The following is an 18,795-nucleotide window of genomic DNA, read 5'->3' as shown; positions in this document are numbered from 1 at the left end:
ACCGTTTTCTGCTGTAGCGTGCTGTAGGAAGATGGCAAGACGTTAGCCAAAATCAGAGCCCAAAGGTTTGACATAACTTTTGAGTTGTGTCTGTGGTATTCAAAAATCCAAATAACATGGGGTCAACTTCTCCAGCTAGGCAGATTTAGCAGAGGGAGGCCCGTTTTCCTTAGGAAGGTCTAATCTGGGGCAATAAGGGATGCAGAGAGCAGACAGCCTAAGAAAATTCATCCTGGACTCATTATACCCTTTTTTTTTTTGAGTGGGAGTTTTGCTTTGTCACCCAGGCTGGAGTACAGTGGCACAATCACAGCTCACCACAGTTTTCAATTCCTGAGCACAGGCAATCCTCCCTCCACAACCTCCTGAATAGCTGTAACTACGGGCACGTGGCACCATGCCTGGCTAATTCTTTTTATTTTCTGTAGCAACAAGGTCTCACTATGTTTCCCAGGCTGGTCTCGAACTCTTGGGCTCCAGCAATCCTCCCACTTTGGCCTCTCTAAGTGTAGGGATTATAGGCATGAGCCACAGTGTCCAGCTACTTATCATAATTTTATGTGACTACAACCCTTGTGTAAAATAGGGCTTAGCAGTGATTGAATTAGACACCCCACATTCCATGGCAATCAGACATGTTCTTCTGAAATCTACAAATGTTTCTAGACCTAAGAAGAGTGAGAACACGCAGGAGTGTCATCACCAGTATAGCCACCCATCAGAGTTTCATCCTGGGCACTATGGCCTCGTGGTTCACTTACAGGGATGTAGCTGGCATTGATGTAGTCGGAACAAGGGTCATCATCTACATTGGACAGTTTCACTCGCGAGGCGTCATCTGGAAGGAAGTTTATTGAGAAAGCTGTCACTGAGTTTAAGGGTGTTTTTTCTGCAGTTTATGTATGTGATGTGCCTTAGCTCTGATCCCCACAACAGCTCCCAGAGGGAGGTATTCTTGGCTCCATATTACAGATGAGGCTCAGACAGGATAACTAGCTTTATTCATGCTGGGGTTGGATAGGTGGCCTGTAAACAATTAGACACAGGAGACAATGTGAAGCTCATCTGTGCTTTCTTTTATAATACTGCAACATTTGCCTGATGGAATGGCCAGCTCTTTCTCACTGCTGCAATAAGTACAACCCAGAAAAACTACCTTTTATGGCTTTATCTAATGGAGTAAGGATAATTTAAAGAAAAATTGCGAACTGATGACTTTTTTTTTTTTTTTTTGAGTTGGAGTCTCACTCTGTCACCCAGGCTAGAGTGCAGTGGCATACTCATAGCCACTACAACTTCGACTTGCTGGGCTCAAGTGATCCTTCCGCCTCAGCCTTTCAAGTAGCTGGTACTACATGCACATGCCACCATGTCTGGCTAATTTTTTATTTATTGTAGAGATGAGGCCTTGCCAAGCTGCCCAGGCTGGTCTTGAACCCTCAGGCTCAGGCAATCCTCTTACCCTGGCCTCCCAAAGTACTGGAATTATCAGTGTGAGCCACCACACCCAGCTGATGACTTTGTTAAGCAAACACAGGTCTGCTTGATGTCCTTGCTGATAACCCCATTACTACGCTTAGCCTCCAAGAAGGAGTAGAACCACCTGGGGAAATGTCAACATCATAAGAAGTCTCTGATTATCAGAATTTAAACCGGCTATTATCCCTCTGAAGAGAAATGAAGAAACATACAAATCATTCTTTATTAAAGGCATTCAGAGCTGGAGGTTGTCCATATCCAGCTATGCCATATTTCCTTATTCCCATTTCATTTTTGGAAAAGTGCAGAAATGGCTAGAGGAAGACAGGATTACAAATATCGATCCAAAACTTACAGGGCAATATATTGTTGTATCGATTTTTCCCTCTATTCTCTGGCAAGAGTGCGATGTCACATGACTGGTTTCGACCCACGTCTTTTAAGTCCTATTAGGTCAAAAATAAATTTGCAAGTGGAGAACATGAAATAAGTAGAATCAGACAAATCATACAATCCTAGAGATACACAATGATATAAAAATATGTATGCTTGCTACTGGTTATGGAATGCCTTGTATTCGGTATGCATTAGTTCTGACCCCCACAACAGCCCCACAAGGGAGGTGTCCTTATCACCACTTTACAGATGAGGCTCAGACTAACTGGCCCCAGGTCACCCAAGTGGCAAAGCTGAGAATCAAACCCGAAGCCCAGGTGCCTTTTCCAAAACCACATCATCTCCAGGCTGAGTAACTGAAAATATTAGGTTTACATTTGTTAATTCTTCCTCTGATGTGTTAATTCTTCATTGGATTGGATTGGATAGCAGCTGGTTTGCTGTGCTATTCTGGAGTTCAAACTAGCCTCTGACATTAAGTAGTATATTGTCCAGGGAATGTTTTAGGCATCAGAGAGCACTCAGCTGAGATATTAAACAGCACCCTAACTCTGGAGCTCACTCAGCCTATGAGTCCATAGTCAAGGTCAGGAGGGAAATTCTGTTAAGGACCAGGGTTGCTGAAGCATCATTTGGCCTGATGTGTACCTCGTATTCCTTGGACAGAAGGTAGTTGGAGTCAGCCTGCAGCTTCATGAAATGCCCTTCAAACTGAGTTATTTTTATTGGGCTATAAAAAAAATTAAACAACACAAAAGGAAAGTTACTGCAGAAAAGGGAAAATATCATAACCAGTCCGATTCATATTTCAAAGGTAGATAGTATAGTAATTAACGAGTTCTCTCTCTTACCAAGAAGTTTTCCGGTTACTGTGAAGGGAAGCCAGAAGAAGATAAATTTTGTTAGCAATTCTCACATAAATCTATCTGTCAATAAATTATATGTAGGCAAACATGATGGGCGCTTACCCTTTCTGGCCTAGGTTTAAGTGGACAGATAATGGCCGATCCCTACGAATACTCAGGCGGGCAGAGGGCCTTTCTCGACCATGGCTGAAACATAAGGGAGAAGATTTTTTGTGATTATGCTTATGATACTTGGCTTCAACAAATCTCCCCATTTATGGCAAGGCTGTGAGTGTTTGTGCAAATATGGATTTTTCAGGATTTATGTAGATTTGTACTCAGCCAACGTCTCCTTGAGGGAGGGAAAGGAAAGAGCATAAAGAAGTAGATCTTTCCCACCCTGAAACAGATCTCTGCAATAACTGAAAATTTGTCTCCTGGTTTTTGGCTACAGGTTATAATCACTTCCCACATTCTCAATAAAACTTTTCAAAAAAAAAAAAAAAAACCAACAACCCCCCCTCAGTAAAATTCAGATGCCAGACACGACTTTAAGAGAGAGGAAAATGTGCCAAATTAAAAAAAAAAAATCATGAAGAGAAGGCACGGCATTGGGGCCACATGTTATCTGGTTCTTTCTGGTCCCTTCTTAAATTAGGATGGCATTTACGAGCTACATAATGATGATGTCAACCACACTTTTCAGGATATTTCAGAAAAGCACTTGGGCACACAATTTGCAAATATCTCTGTCTTCATGAGGATATGAATGACACCAAAAAATGTGTTTTTTTTTCCAGCTGTGCAAAAGGAGTCATTTCATCTTTAAATAAAGCTACAGATGGCCCTCAGTCATTTGTTAAGGGCCGAATTCATCAATGGTACAGAGAGGAGCTGAAAAAAAGTGACTCATGGCTTTAGAGTTTGACTTTTGTTTTTATGGATAAAACAATGATGATTTAATCTAGAGAAGTTAAATTATGTTCCCTTCTTACTTTTTAGGCTCAAGGGTATTTTCAGTTGCATCGTTAAAGGAATCTTTGGGACAGGCATGGTAACTCATGTCTGTAATACCAGCACTTTGGGAGGCCAATGCAAGAGGACTGCTTGAGGCCAGGAGTTCGAGACCAGCCTGGACAAATAGCAAGACCTATGTTGTTATGTGCTGGAGCGTGCCTGTAGTTGCAGCTACTTGAGAGGCTGAGGCGTGAGGATCACCTGAGTCTAGGGGTTGGTGGTTGCTGTGAACTGTGATGGTGCCACTGCACTCCAACCTGGGTGACAGAGTGAGACCCTGACTAAAAAATAAATAAATAAGTAAATAAATGGATCTTTATACTCACCTTGCTTTCTGTCTGCAGATGAATAAGGCAATGACAGCCACCAGCATGCCAATTAAAAACAGACCAGCACTCACACCTTCAATAACTCCAAACAAGGGTTCTACAATAGTCCAGATGGAAACCCCAGTGGGAACATTAGTGCTAGGGAACCAGTACGAAGCTGTATCTTCCAAGTAAGGTTACTACAAATAGAATTCAAGTGATGTCCACAGCAAGACATTTACTTCCCAAAGGCTAGGTGTGTGCAGCTGAGAAGATGAAATGCTGGCTATTTGCCCTGTAACAGCCAGGACAGACATTCCTGTATACTTTTGAAGTTAATGGTGTATAGCTTATAAAGGAATTTTGGACTTTGTGCTTGTATGTAAAGCTTGGAGTACCTGAGAGAGGATGTAAGTTTGCCACCAAGATAAAAATGAGATTTAATTTCTAGAAAACATATTACATAGCATCTGGGGCTTTGGAAAATCCAGTGGATTGCCAAAAGCTATTTGAACAAAATCCCATTTTTATTATCTGGTATGATACAGCCACTAAGAGTTTATGATGAGGTAAGAGAAGCCTCATTTTTTAACAACTTTATTGAAGTATAATTCACATACCATGCAGTTCACCCATCTAAACTGTACAATTCAACAGTTTTTAGTTTAGTCACAGAGTTTTGCAAATATTACTATAATCAATTTTATAATATCTTCATCACTCCTAAAAGAAACTCCCCAGCCGTCTCACCCCACAAACCTTTGACAACCTCTAATCCACTTTCCGTGTCTATAGATTTGCCTATTATGGACATTTCATAGAAATTAAATCACAAACCTATGGTCTTTTGTGATGAACTCCTTTCACTTAGCATAATGTTTTTACAGTTCATCCATGTTATGGCATCTATCAACATTTCATTCTTTTTTCTGACTAAATAATAGTCCATTGTATGGATATATTACATTTTGTTTATCCATTCATTCATTGGTGGACATTTGGATTGTTTCTACTTTTTGATTATTATGAATACTGCTACTGTAATTCATGTACAAGTTTCTGTGTGGACATATGCTTCCAGTTCTCTTGAGTATACACTTAGGAGTGGAATTGCTGAGTCATATGGTAACTGTAGATTTAACATTTTAAGGAACTGCAAAACTGTTTTCAAAAGCAGCAACGCCATTTTGCATCTTCACAAGCAATGTATGAGGGTTCCAATTTCTCCATATCCTCACTGATACTTATGTTGTCTTTTAGATTACCTCCATGCTACTAGGTGTGAAGTGATATCTTATTGTGTTTTTGATTTACATTTCCCTTATGACTAATGATGTTGTGCATCTTTTCATGTGTGTATTAGTCAGTTGTATATCTTCTCTGGAGAAATGTCTATTCGGTTCCTTTGCCTATTTTAAAATTGTATGTGTCTCTTTATTGTAAGCTAACAGTTTTATATATATTCTGGATACTCAAATCTTATCAGACATAAAATTTACAAATATTTTCTGTTATTCTGTAGGTTGTCTTTTTACTCTCTTGATGGTATACTTTAAAGCACAAACATCTTTAATTTTGATTAAGTCCAATTTATTAATTTTTTTCTTTTACATCTTATGCTTTTGGTGCCATATCTAAAACACTATTTTCTAATCAAGGATTACAAAGATTTACTCTTGTGTTTTCTTTTAAAATTGTTACTTGTTTTATGACTTTTATTAAGGTCTATGAAACAACCCATTTTTGAAGTTGCTTTTTTTTGAGTTGGAGTCTCACTCTGTCACCCAGGCTGGAGTGCAGTGGCAAGCTCACTGCCACCCCAGCATCGAACTGCTGAGCTCAGGTGATCCTTCCACCTCAGCCTTCCAAGTAGCTGGAACTACAGGTGTGTACTAGCAAGCTGGCTAATTTTTTTATTTATTGTAGAGATGAAATCTTGCCAAGTTGCCCAGGCTGTTCTCGAACCCGTGGGCTTAGGCAATCCCCTTACCTCGGCCTCCCAAAGTTCTGGGATTACAGGCTTGAGCCACCGTGCCTGGCCTGAAGTTGCATTTTAAGATCTTAGATTTATTTATTCGATGTTGCTTTTCAAGAAACATCAATTCAATACAATCTTTCTTTTAATGTGATTAACATTCTTTTTGAATATATGTTGATTGTGTTTCTTTACTGGACTACACACAATTTTTGTCATATGACAATATTTTAAATAGGAAAGAATTGTGTTTACAAAGTTCCTGCTAAACATTAAATTATAAGCAAAGACATCTAAATCTACTTAACTGTGTTCTGATCCTTCTTTGATTTGAAACTGGGAGATTATCCCTGTATTTGGCCTAAATAGATAGGAATGTCTGTGAGGCTGAGTCATCTTTTGCCCAGATGTAGAGATCAAGCATCGTAGAACACTGAGAAGACAATGGTGTCATGAATGGTGAGGAAAATGATGCCACTCCCTGCCCAACAGAAATATTCAGAGACAGCCCAGTGCAGAGGTTGTAAACTGAGATAGAAAGTGCCAGTATCCCAGCTGTACCATTTGGGCAAGTTACTTAACCTCTTGGTGTCTCAGGTCCTTACCTTTAGACTAGGGATGGTAATAGCATCTATCTTAAAAGCTTGTAGTGAGGACTGGATATTCTTTTTTTTTTTTGAGTTGAGGGTCTCTCTGTCACCCAGCTGAAGCAGAGTGGCATGATCACAGTTCACTTCATCCTTGACCTCCTGGGCTCAGGCAATCTTTCCACCTCAGCCTCCCAAGTTGCTGGGACTACAGCAGTGTACCGCTATGCCTGGCTAATTTTTAAATTTTTTGTAGAGACAAGGTGGGACTGCTTTATTCAGCATGATCAGTAAAGGTTTCTTTGAAAGAAGACATCTGCACAGAAATCTGTGAGGGAAGGAGCTAGGTTTGCCTTCCAGGTAGAGAGAACACAGGTGCAGAGCTCTGAGGTTGGTGCAAGCCTGGAGTGCCGGAGGAAGACCAAAGGGACCAATATGGACAAAGCACAGTGAGGAAGTGGTTGGGGATGAGATCAGAGAAGTAGACAGGGCTCGCTATATTACCTAGGCTGGTCTTGAACTTCTAGGCTCAAGCAACTCCTTCACCTCAGTCTTCTGAAGAGCTGGGATTACAGGCATGAGCCACTGTGCTTGCCCTGGACAAGTTAGTCTATGTAAAATGCTTAAAACTGTACCTCCATAGCAAAGGTGACTAGTAAATATTAACTACTATTATTACTCAGACCTTCCTTCTAATACAGTAAAGAAGTTTTTTTCATAAATTTTTATGTACAACCTTTTAACTTAACATTTTGTAATAGTATAAAAGCAATACAAAATGAGCAAAAGGAAGAACAATCCCTATAATCCCACTACTTTGAGACACTTATTATTAATATTTTGGTGTTTTTCTTCTAGTTTTTTTTTTCTATGCATTTTCGATGCATATATACATGCTTACTTATAACTGAAAACCCTTGTACCAATTTACATTTTGGCCTGTGCAAGCCCTTGATTTTAATGTTTTTCACTCACTGTTTAAAAAGTAATTCATTTTTAATAGAAAAATGTCTTGTACTTTTACCATCTCTTCTAGATTAATCCCCTTTTGGTCTATTCCTCTATAGAAGTTATATAGCCCTTCTAATCCATGTCAATCTATAATCACATAAAGATTAAGTTCCAAATGAAAATAAATGCTCCCCCTGCTATCAGCCAAGCTCTCCCCACAAGAGGCTCTTGTAGGTGACATGGTGGTTGGTGGTTGGCAGAACATAAGGATGGATGGAAGGGTTAGCCTTACCTGACTCAGTGGTGATAGGTAGAGAGAAAAATGTGTCTGAATAGAGTGGCTTTGTGAATTCCTTCAGGTCCTCATCAAACAGCTGTGTAAACGCTCGAATGCTGATTCTAAAAAAGACAAGACAAAACAAAAAAACCAGACAATTTATAGAAGTGCAAACTAGTTGTGAGCACAGTAGGACTGGCTAAAAAATGTATTCAAGGAGAAACAGGATGGGTACCTGCTCAATGCGTATCAGGGTGGCATATGAATTATGGAATCAGATAGACCTGGATTCATGCGTTCATTCATTGATTTATTCATCAAATATTTAGTGAGCCCCTGCTGTGTGCCAGTCCCTGTTCTAGGAGCTGAGGATACTGCAAGAAACAAAACAGAGTCCCTGACATCCCAGAGGTTGCATTCTCATGGAAGAAGTCAGACAATAAACACACAAATATAGCATATCAGATGAGATGTGTGCTATGAAAAAGAAGAGAGCAGGGTAAAGTAGATGAAAAGCAATGGGAAAAGAGCATGTGGAACTGCTTTATTCAGCATTGTCAGTGAAGGTCTCTTTGAAAGAAGACACCTGTACAGAAATCTGTGAGGGAAGGAGCTAGGCCTGCCTTCCAAGTAGAGAGAAAAGAGGTGCATAGCTCTGAGGTTGGTGCAAGCCTGGAGTGTCTGAGGAAAACCAAAGAGAACAACATGGCCAAAGACAGTGAGGAAGTGGTTGGGGATGAGATCAGAGAAGTAGACTGGGCCAGACCATGTGAGATCCAGGAGGCTATGGTGAAGACTTTGGCTTTTGTTCTGAGTGATATGGGAAGCCACTGGAGGGTGTTCATCAGGGTAACTCTGGTTGCTGCTACATGGGAAATGGACAAAGGCAGCAGAATTAAAAGAAGGAAAGGTACTGCAATAACCCAAGTGGGAGAGGTGGCTGAGGCCAGAATGATAGTGGTAAAGGTAATGAGAAGTGTTGGTTATTTCAAAGGAGGAGCTAAAAGATTTGCTGATGAATGTAGAGTATGGATGATTCCACGTGTTCTGGTTGGGGAACAATGGAAGAATGGGGGTACCATTTGCTAAATGAAGGAACACTTTGGAGGGGTACATTGAGAAGTTTGGGATGATCTGGACAGATCAGTGTAGGGGCAGTAATTCTGAGATGCCCATCAAAACAGCGGTTTTGCCCATCAAAAAAGTGGTGAAAAAGCAATATTATTGTTATTATTTTAACTAACATATCTCCCCATCTTTTTGGCACTATTTTATAAAGATCCTTTTACCTAAAAATATCTTTTTTTAATCTTTTTTAATTTTTATTTTATATTTGAGTTGGAATCTCACTCTGTTGCCTAGTCTGGAGTGCAGTGGCACACTCACGGCCACTGCAGCCTTGATCTGCTGGGCTCAGGTGATCCTTCCGCTTCTGCCTATCAAGTAACTGGAACTATAGGCATGTGCCACCATGCCCAGCTAATTTTTTGATTTATTGTAGAGATGAGGTCTTGTCAAGTTGCTCAGGCTGGTCTCGAACCTGTCGGCTCAGGTAATCCTCTTGCCTCAACCTCTCAAAGTGCTGGGATTACAGACATGAGCCACCATGCCAGGTTTTAAAAATATCATAATTACTGTCATCAACAAGAAGTTATTAATAACACAAAAAACCAACAGATGCTGGAGAGGATGTGGAGAAAAGGGCACACTGTTGGTGGCAGTGTAAACTAGTACAACCTCTGCAGAAAGCAGTGTGACGATTTCTAAATGATCTAAATATAGACCCCCGTATGACTCAGCAATCCCCCTTCTGAGAATATACCCGGAGGAACTCAAATCACTTTACCAAAAAGATACTTGTGCATGCGTGATTACTGCAGCACTCTTCACAATAGCAAAAGCATGGAACCAACTATGCTGCCCATTGAAAGTGGGCTGGGTTAAAAAAAAAGTGGTACATATACACAATGGAATATTACACAGTCATAAAGAAGGACAAAATTATGGAATTCACAGCAACTTGGATGGATCTAAAGTCTATCATACTCAGTGATCTAGCCCAGAAACAAAGAACTGAGTACCACATGCTCTCACTCATAAGTGGACCCTTAACATATATCATACATGCTAATACATAACATATATCATAATACTACATGAAAGAGATTAGCAGTAGTGGATCACTACCAGAGGAGGAAGTGGGGGTGGAAATAACATTACTTAAAGTACCTGATCCCAAACCAGGTGAATTTAGGACTAATGGGAGGCCCAAACTTCACCTGTACAATGATCGCTTATGTACCTAACCCTAAACTGTACCCCACATCTTTAAAATAAAAAAAATTTAAAAAGAATAAATATACAATTTTTATTAAAAAAGAGATACATAGCCATTGCTCTTGAAAATTTGAAAAACAAAATATAAAGAAATAAGACAAATAGTGGAGAAAAAAAAATATCCAATTGCAAATGAGAAACAGTGAAATTTGGAGGAAACAGTGTGTTTGGGCATAAGGCGGTGGGACGGCTGGGAGCAGAGAGCCCAGTTAAGAGACTACAATGATCATTCAGGCCAAGGACATAGGGCTCTGGCCGTGTAGAAGAAGAAATCGACATGAGTACTCTTCTGGAAGGTAGAACCAGGCTCAGCAGGCTGACATCATAGGGAGGGAGGAAGTTAGGAATATAAAGTTGTTTTCTAACATCTAGAATATAAGCTACTTCATAGATAGTGAACTCTCAGTCACTGGGGGCTGGGAGGTGGGATTTAAGCAGAAGGAGAAGGAGAGCCAGTCTCAGGGAAGCTGTAGGAGGGCATCCCCGCACTGAGTTAAAGATTGGCTTGGGTGACTTCTGGAGTTCCTTTTATCTTGCGGATTCCCTGACTGAAGGTTTACTGATAGAGTATTAGCCTGGGTTTAAATGAGAAAACTTTTGCTAGCATTAATTTTAGTTCTATGAAAGTAAACAGAAGATTCCTTCTTAAAAAAAAAATCGGGCAACCCCTCGGGTTCCCTCTCCCTCTGGGAGTTTTTCTGTCCTCTCAGAAATCCTGCTTTAAAAAAAAATCTGCATTTGTTTAACCCAAAGCATCTGGGCATGTTGTGTGAAAATGCTGAAGCGATACTAGAACAGGCAAACAGTTCTGACCCTTTGTCCCCTCCTTCTAACTCACACCCAGATCTGAGTGTAATCTTGTAAAATGAACATCAGGATGATATTGATCAACCTCATCTATAGTTTCCATCTCTAAAAGATCCTTTCCAAGTCAGTCAAAAGTTGTTCTTCAAGGAATAACAGACTCTTGATGAAAGTGTGTTGTGAAATGTCCCCAGTGGTAACAAGCAGTTGCCACATATTAAATGAGAAGGTGAGGAATTGGTGTGTGTTGCTAATTTATTATATTTTTGCAAATTGGAAGGGGCATCTCTGATGATGAGGTTTCTTATATTTGGATAGTGATTTATAAGTATGGAAGGACTTTTTCAAATATGGTTCTATTTGATCATCTTCAACCTCTCCGACATAATAAGGAAGCTTATATTGTTTTGGAGGTTTGAAACCTGAAGCCAGGAGAGATTCCGTGTCTTTTCCAAGATCACAGAGAAAGTTGGTGAGAGGAAACTAAGCTCCTTATTTTCTAACTCTTAGTGTGGACCTCTTTCTTATTTCCTCATGGCTTAATTTTTGGTTAAAAGTCATGACCTCTGTTGGAAGTTTGGTAAAAAGAGTCTGGGCTAGGAACAAGAGGATCTGAGATCTAGTTCTTCCTCTGTTGCTGATGAGTTGACTGGTCCCTAAAGTTCTGTATGCCTCAGTTTCCTCATCTGTAAAATTAAAACCTTAGCTATGACAACCTTGACATGCTCTGCTCTGAAATTCTAGGAATCACAGGTGTAAACACAAAGTACCAAATGGAAGCAGATAAATCAGGATCTTTAGGAATACAGAAAAGAGATAATAACCTAGTAGACGCTTGGATTAAAATTAGTGGGTCGTCAGAAACTCTGCCCTTAAAACTCTTTCCAAATATGGATACTGCAAGTGCACTCCCCAGCCCAGCACCTAGCATCTACCCACAGTCCTGTCCCATCTTAGTCCTTTTTACACACCTTCTGTTTAAGACTGGGCTATTTGCTTCTCTCCGAACAATCCATGGATTTCTATCTGAACACTTTGACTCAATTATTCCTTTCTCCTGTCCCTACCTCCATATTTCCAAATCCTTTCCTACATTTTATCATCCAGCTAAAACAATACATCCTTCAAGAAACTTTCTAAACTTCTGCATTTATTTTCCTATACCTTTGATGCCCTTTAACATTTCTGCTTATATTTCACAGACATGTCTTCTTTCTCTCTCTACATTGTCAGCTCCTTAAAGGCAGTGGCTCCACATTATTTATTTTTCTGTCATCCACAACCCTTGGCCTAGTACCTTCCATATAGGAGGCAATAACACATATACTGAGCATGATAAATATCAGCATGATATACATATTAGCAGCATGACAAATATCAAATATGAATGAGACAGTATTTTAATAAACAGATATCTGATAGAATTATTTCCCCTTTAAAAGTGTCCAGACTCAGAATATAGCAGGAAGTTAGGGATCATGTGGTTCAATTTCTTCATCCATGGAAAATGAGGTCAGGAGAGACTGACTACCTGACTGTGGTCACATTGCTATTCTACTTAGAATAAAAACAAAACCAGATTAGCACTTTCCTAACCTCCAGACTGTCTCTCAACATAATGATCTGTCCTTTCTCTTTTCATATGGAACAATGCTAATATACATACAAATAATAGAAGCCCAACAATGAATGGGAACACATTGCATTTGTTGACATTATAAACTTGCACATCAGCTAAACCTAGCATTTCCCATTTCTTTTCAATCCTAATTTTTCTTTTTCCATGTCTACCTATTTTTAATTAATTTTTCTTGTCTACCTATTTCCTTTGGAAAAAAGATGCCCGACAGCCCTGAGGGTCCCCATGGGGATGATCATTTTGAGACAGGCAGAATTCTGACTGCACTGAGGTGGATGTTACCACCACACAAGAGACTGCTTAGCACATAACTCTGCCATGTGCTTTGAAAGGCTGTACTTCCTGTCATCAAGCATTATCTACCTGGCATGCTCTTAAACAGGACTGAACCTCTGTTTATGGCGAAGTATAAGAAAGCTGTGTTTTAGAAAACAAATAGGTATACCATGAGTTGATTAAACTATGACAGCCTGATTAAGCTCTGTGTGTAAACTTCACAGAGCTCACTGGCTTATTCCCTGATTGTTCACAAACATTTCAGGAGCACCTCTTTTATGCCATGTGTTTGCTATATTGTTTCGTAACCAATGACACATCTGTCTCTTCTATTAGACTGTGAGTTCTCACAGTTGCTCTCAGAGTTTAGTGAAGGGGCAGACTTTTTGAAAAGGTTAAAAGCCACCAGTAAATGCAGGATTAGAGGGATGTAGGGATGAGTGCTGGGGACATGGAGTCGAGGACGCACTCACCTGCCTAGCTGTGGATTGATAGGGTGGTGTGGGACTTGTTGAGGGTTAAGCTGGCCTTTGAAATTATGAAGGAATTCACCAGCCAGTCAAGAGTGGAAAACACGTCAAAGAGAGTGAAAAGAATACGCAAAGGCTCAGAGGTATAGGAGAGCCATGTCACATTCAGGGAACTCTGAGGAGTAAGAAGCAGCAAGAGGGTAGGTACACCTGGGGCAAATGGTAGGAGACAAGGCTGGGGAGCAGGCAGGAGAGAGGTGAGGGCTTTGTGTGCCCTGATCTGGAATCTCCCCTTGCTCTTGTAAGTGAATGGGAACCATGGAAAGACCTTAATCTAGAAGGGATATGACTAGGTTTTGTTAAATTAAACTTAGCCTAAAGCTGTCTCTTTACATATTTTACAGCTTTCTCTGTACATAGTGAATATTAACCAATGACACATCTGTCTCTTCTATTAGACTGTGAGCTCTCACAGTTGCTCTCACAGTTTAGTAAAGGGGCAAACCTTTTGAAAAGGTTAAAAGCCATCAGTAAATGCAGGATTAGAGGGATGTAGGGATGGGTGCTGGGTGTGTACACAGACTGTAACCTACTCTTGTGCCAATCACTGTGTTTCAGTCAATCAAAGGCAGCCAACTCTTCAAATCCTGTTCAAATAAGGCAGATGCCCAGCTGTAACCAATCCAGCTGTTTCTGTACCTCATTTCTGTTTTCTGTACATCACTTTCCTTTTTCTCTCTGTAAATCTTCCACCACCTGGTAGCACTGGAGCTTCTGAACCTATTCCGGTTTGGGGGCTGTCCAATTCACGAACTGTTTTTTGCTCAAACTCTGTTACATTTAATTTGTCAAAGGTTTTTAATAGTTTGATCTATCACATATTTAGGACTGTTCTTCAGGACAACCCTATGATGCTTCTCAGAGGAAAGAGAGGATTAGAGAACTGAAATGCTGCTTACAAGGTTATACAGTGGAAAACTAGCAGAGCTGGAACTCAAATGCAGGGGTTCTTTCACAGACCTCCACAGCAACTGTGGGTGCTGGGAGACTGGTAGGCTCTGGTCCAGATATGAACTATCTATAGCTTCTTACTCTCTCCTCTGAATTTAGTAATGAGTCATCTTCACTCCTTCTTTCTCCATAAGAAAATAAACAAAATCAGTCTCAACTTTCCAACTCAAAAAGAGAAAATAGCCCTTGAAAGACTTTTGCTTGTTTCCTTGCTGACGCATCCCTTGATTCTTACAGGAACTGAAGAACTCCGGATTTCTGATCTCTCTTATGTTTCTCTCTTGTTCTTCTAAGACCATATTTTTTAGGTGGGCTCATATGGTCTCTTCTTGAAGCAAATATCACTAATGCATTTGTGTGTGTTTATTCTGGAAGTGCTGACCTTACCTGGGAAGCAATAGCAAGCTTCTGGTGAATCCTGGGCAGAGGTAGCTATAAAGAGTTCCTGACAAAAAGGAGTCTTTTGTTTTAGGAAAAACATCTGTCTTCCTTTGTAGATGCAAGAGAGGGTTAAGAACTCTCTCAGGTGTGATGGTATGTCACAGTGTACTTTTGAAGCTGGCAGAAGAGTTTTTTTTTCTACTGAGATCCAGGAGTGATATAGTAAGTCCCCTAAATACTAACCTTCACATTGTGAACTTTCAAAGATGTAAACATGTGTTTGCATGTCCAATCATGTAAGTTAGTTCATGTGTCTGGCATACATTGTCACGTGTGTGCATACTCTACAAGTGGCTGTGCTTTTGTGCACTTTACTGTATAGTATTGTTTGTTTGCTTTTTATGTATTATTTGTGTGAAAAGTATTATAAATCTATTACAGAACAATGCTATATAACTGATTGTGTACTTGGGCAACTTTGTCAGACTTATGAACAAATTAGACTTGTGAATGTGCTCTTGGAATGTAGGGGACTTACTATTTGTTTGTGTGTAGGAGACTTACTATACTTTAAATATGTGAGAATCATTAAGACCTCAGGACCAACCAACCAGAATGGACACTGACTCATGGAGAACCTAACTGGCTACCATATTGGCTGGACATCAGCTCTTCCAACATCCAACAGAGAAGATACACACTCTGCAGAAATAATAATCTTGGGTTTCTGTAGCCTTATATCCAAGATAGTAACTAGAGTTTCCATTCTCTTGAGGACATTGGTTGGGATGTTATGTACTTTTGCTTGTAACTACAGAACAAAAGCACCATCAATTCCTAGGACTGGAAGAGCCTGTTGGTGGCAGTGATGCTTCCTGTGGCAAAGCCAAACAGCTGCCCCCTATCACCTGTCATCCTGGTGGGAGGAAAGGGTGGCCCCATTCATTTGGGGGCCCTTTTCCTTCGAGAGTTCTATCTGGACCACAGAGTACTTTTGTCTTTACATGCCTTAGATGGTAAATGATTACAGTTCTCCTTAAAAGTGGAAGCTAGAACTTCATATTGTTTAGGTCTTTCCAAACTCAGTCTTTCTATTTGGACATTTTCACAATAGTGAACACTGTACATTATTCATATTTAAAAGGACAGCTAGTAATGCGTCCCCACAAAATCTTTTATCACCATGTTAAAATAAACATTTCTGATGAGTACCTTGAGAAGTCTTATTATGTATATAAGCTAATGATATTATATAATTTATGTGTGGCCCAAGACGATTCTTTACTCAAAGTCAAAGGATTGGACACCCCTGTTGTAGGAGAAAGAACAATCTATTAAGAACCTTCAATTCTTTGCGTAATGAATTGGGGCTTTTGCACAATGCTGAAGGTCCTCTTACACATTACCTGCAAATGGAGGTAGGAATCCAACTTTTATAAATTACCTAGTAAACTGTAGTATACTCTTGTAACATGGGTTATTAATCTACAGGAGCTCACATGCATCAGCTGCTCAGACAGCTGAGAGCTTAGTAATGCAGCATGTCCCTTCTAGCAAAATGATGGTAATACATCTAACCTGTAGGCAGTGTGTGGCTTCAGTGGTCCGTCACAGAATTTTTGCTGAGTGGGATCGCATTTTCCACCTAGGCTCTCCATCTCTGCTCCAAGCTTAATGTTAAAACTCTTGGTGTTGCTGTCAGGGTTTTCGGTACATTTGCTGGCAAAATAATTGGTCTGATACACTCGGATGGTGGTGTTGCGCCTGTATTCCAGGTAGGAAGGGAGGGGGTGCTGATGTTCTGGCTTCAGTTCATCACTGCCTGGAGGAGAAAACCCACAGTTAAGGGATGTCTTTCTTGTGACTTGAGTGATTTCAAATTAGGTTTCTGAGGCTGCTTTTTTATCCTCTGTCTCTGGCCATTCCCAGAGTATAGATTCTGCAATCTCAAAAGATGATGTGAAATTCTCCCAGTGAAATTAATTTTAGTTCACTTTTTCAAATAAATAAGTAAGTAAGTAAATAAATAAATAAATAAATAGATAGCGTGTATATAAAATACACATGCACACACATATACCATCATTTTCCTAGGAAATAAAATAAAATGAGGGTAGCTCATTGCATTCAATGATAACATGTCTCACAACTCGAGAGAGTTGGACAACTCCCCACTGTGAGAGTCAGCCCACTCGATAAGCTCTCTACCTTGCCAATAACCCTTGTAGCTGAGCTAATAAGGAAACCCCTATGACCTGGGAACTAGGGAAAAGATAAGAGAAATCATGTCCCAGGCCAGAGCAGTCATCCCACAAGGTACATTCCACATGCCATGCCCTGTCTGATAATTGGTCTGTGTGTGGCTCTCTGTTATCTTGAGTACAGTTTAATCCTGGCTGGAATTTGGCCCCTTATTCGGAACACTTCCCAGAATTCTTCCCCTATTCACCCAGATGGCTGTATGTTTTGGCACTGCAAACTAGTTTTGATGTTGGCTGGAGAAAAGCATAAGTAGGAAGATAAATATAGAGATCAGATACCATTTTCAACGAGCTTCCAGGAGTGATACTGTGGGGGTTTATTGTAACATCCTGGACTCCTAATAAAATTTGCTCATAACACACAGGTCTTAGAAATATTTTGTTGGCAGTAGTTGAGAAGAAAAGCTACTTTTAGCAAGAGCATATGCTATAAATGACATTTATATGAAATGGATTATTATTTTAGATCACCTGGGAACCACAGCCCATCTTGATGGACATCAATAATGGAAGCCCACCTGACTGGAGAAAACAGGCTGCTTTCTGGATTAAGACTTCTTTTTGGTCACTGCCTTATATTCATGATAAAAAAATTACTTTCACTGCAGCCTAATTAAAATCTAAAGTTTTCCACAGGTCACTCATCTATCTTCAATTATAAAATGTGAGGAAATCTGGGACGCACCACTGACCCTTGAAATTATTTAATTAATTATACATAATCAGCTTCAGTACAATTAAATAACATGTGGAAAGCACCCAGACTGTTAGATACTCAATGAGACTACCATACTTTCAGCCTAGAAATTGCTCCAGTGTTTGTCAGGTTTTATTTCCTCTTACAAAAAGTAAAGTTTCCCCCTTACTCACAAATGGGTCCAAATCATCAGGAATGCTTAAGCAACACATGTGTAGCAACTTAAACAATTTTGAAAACTATAAGGAAGGTAAAATTCATGAATGCCACTCCAGACACAAGCATCTTTTTTGGAGAAATGACACACAAGACCTCAGTGGTGAATACATACATGGACATGTGGCCCAAAGACAATAATCCTGTGTGGTTTGACACATGCTGATATAATAAGCTGGAAAGATCAAACTCAGCAGTTGTTGGGAAGTGTTGTGATGGCTGTTACTTAGTATTTGCCCCATCTGTACAAATTAGGTAGACACTGAATAATTTAGGAAACTAGAAAATGAAACATACTATTCAAAATTCAGTGGAGAAAAGAGGAATGTTTCTCATGAACATCATTTTCTTCTTTTGAGCTTTTGGTTATTTCTGTGCAATGGTGGGTGGTTCGCAAGTGTATGGTTGGTTGAGGAATTTGAGACAGGGAGGGGTGAAGGGAGTTGAAGCCTATTGCTCAATAATGGCAGAACAGAAGAGCAGTGGACAAGATGGGTGGAGTGTGGATGAGTATTGAATGAGGCAACACATGCCAGGTGCTTCCAACAGTGCCTGCACACAGTAAGGGCTCAATCAATGATGGTTATTGTTACTATTGTGGTAGTTGCCATTATTATTCTTTCATTTAATAATTCAATTCATTTTTAATTTTTGTTACATCTACTTGTACCCAGCGGAGATGGATGGAATGCTTCTCTTGAACATCTTTTTCTTCTGATGATGTAGACATTTTCTACTAAAGTCTCTTAAAAACATGTCACAGAAGACTGAGTGCAGTAATCCCAGTACTTTGGGAGGCCAAGGCAGGAGGATTGCTTGAGACCAAAAGTTTGAGAACAGCCTGGGCAACATATCAAGACCTCGTCTC

At 40.0% G+C, this 18,795-nt stretch overlaps 1 protein-coding gene across 4 annotated transcripts in view; it reads right to left on the bottom strand.

The window, feature by feature from the left end:
* Positions 1-18,795, bottom strand: part of PTPRB (protein tyrosine phosphatase, receptor type B) — a 141,858-nt gene that overhangs the window by 17,875 nt on the left and 105,188 nt on the right. For all 4 annotated transcript variants that reach the window (XM_008066607.2, XM_008066608.1, XM_008066609.1 and 1 more), the window contains 8 exons: positions 16,332-16,575; positions 7,851-7,957; positions 4,064-4,163; positions 2,844-2,927; positions 2,727-2,744; positions 2,524-2,605; positions 1,835-1,925; positions 762-838 (listed from right to left, as the gene is read on the bottom strand). In XM_008066607.2, coding sequence (XP_008064798.1) covers positions 762-838; positions 1,835-1,925; positions 2,524-2,605; positions 2,727-2,744; positions 2,844-2,927; positions 4,064-4,163; positions 7,851-7,957; positions 16,332-16,575 — 803 coding nt within the window. The remainder of the gene's footprint in view (positions 1-761; positions 839-1,834; positions 1,926-2,523; positions 2,606-2,726; positions 2,745-2,843; positions 2,928-4,063; positions 4,164-7,850; positions 7,958-16,331; positions 16,576-18,795) is intronic.

Source organism: Carlito syrichta, unplaced genomic scaffold (genome assembly GCF_000164805.1).
Source record: "Carlito syrichta isolate Samal-C Ts95f unplaced genomic scaffold, Tarsius_syrichta-2.0.1 Scaffold309041, whole genome shotgun sequence".
In the NCBI taxonomy this organism is placed as follows: Eukaryota; Metazoa; Chordata; class Mammalia; order Primates; family Tarsiidae; genus Carlito; species Carlito syrichta.
Note: the sequence above shows the minus strand (reverse complement) of the source record. Positions and strands in the feature narration are given on the sequence as shown.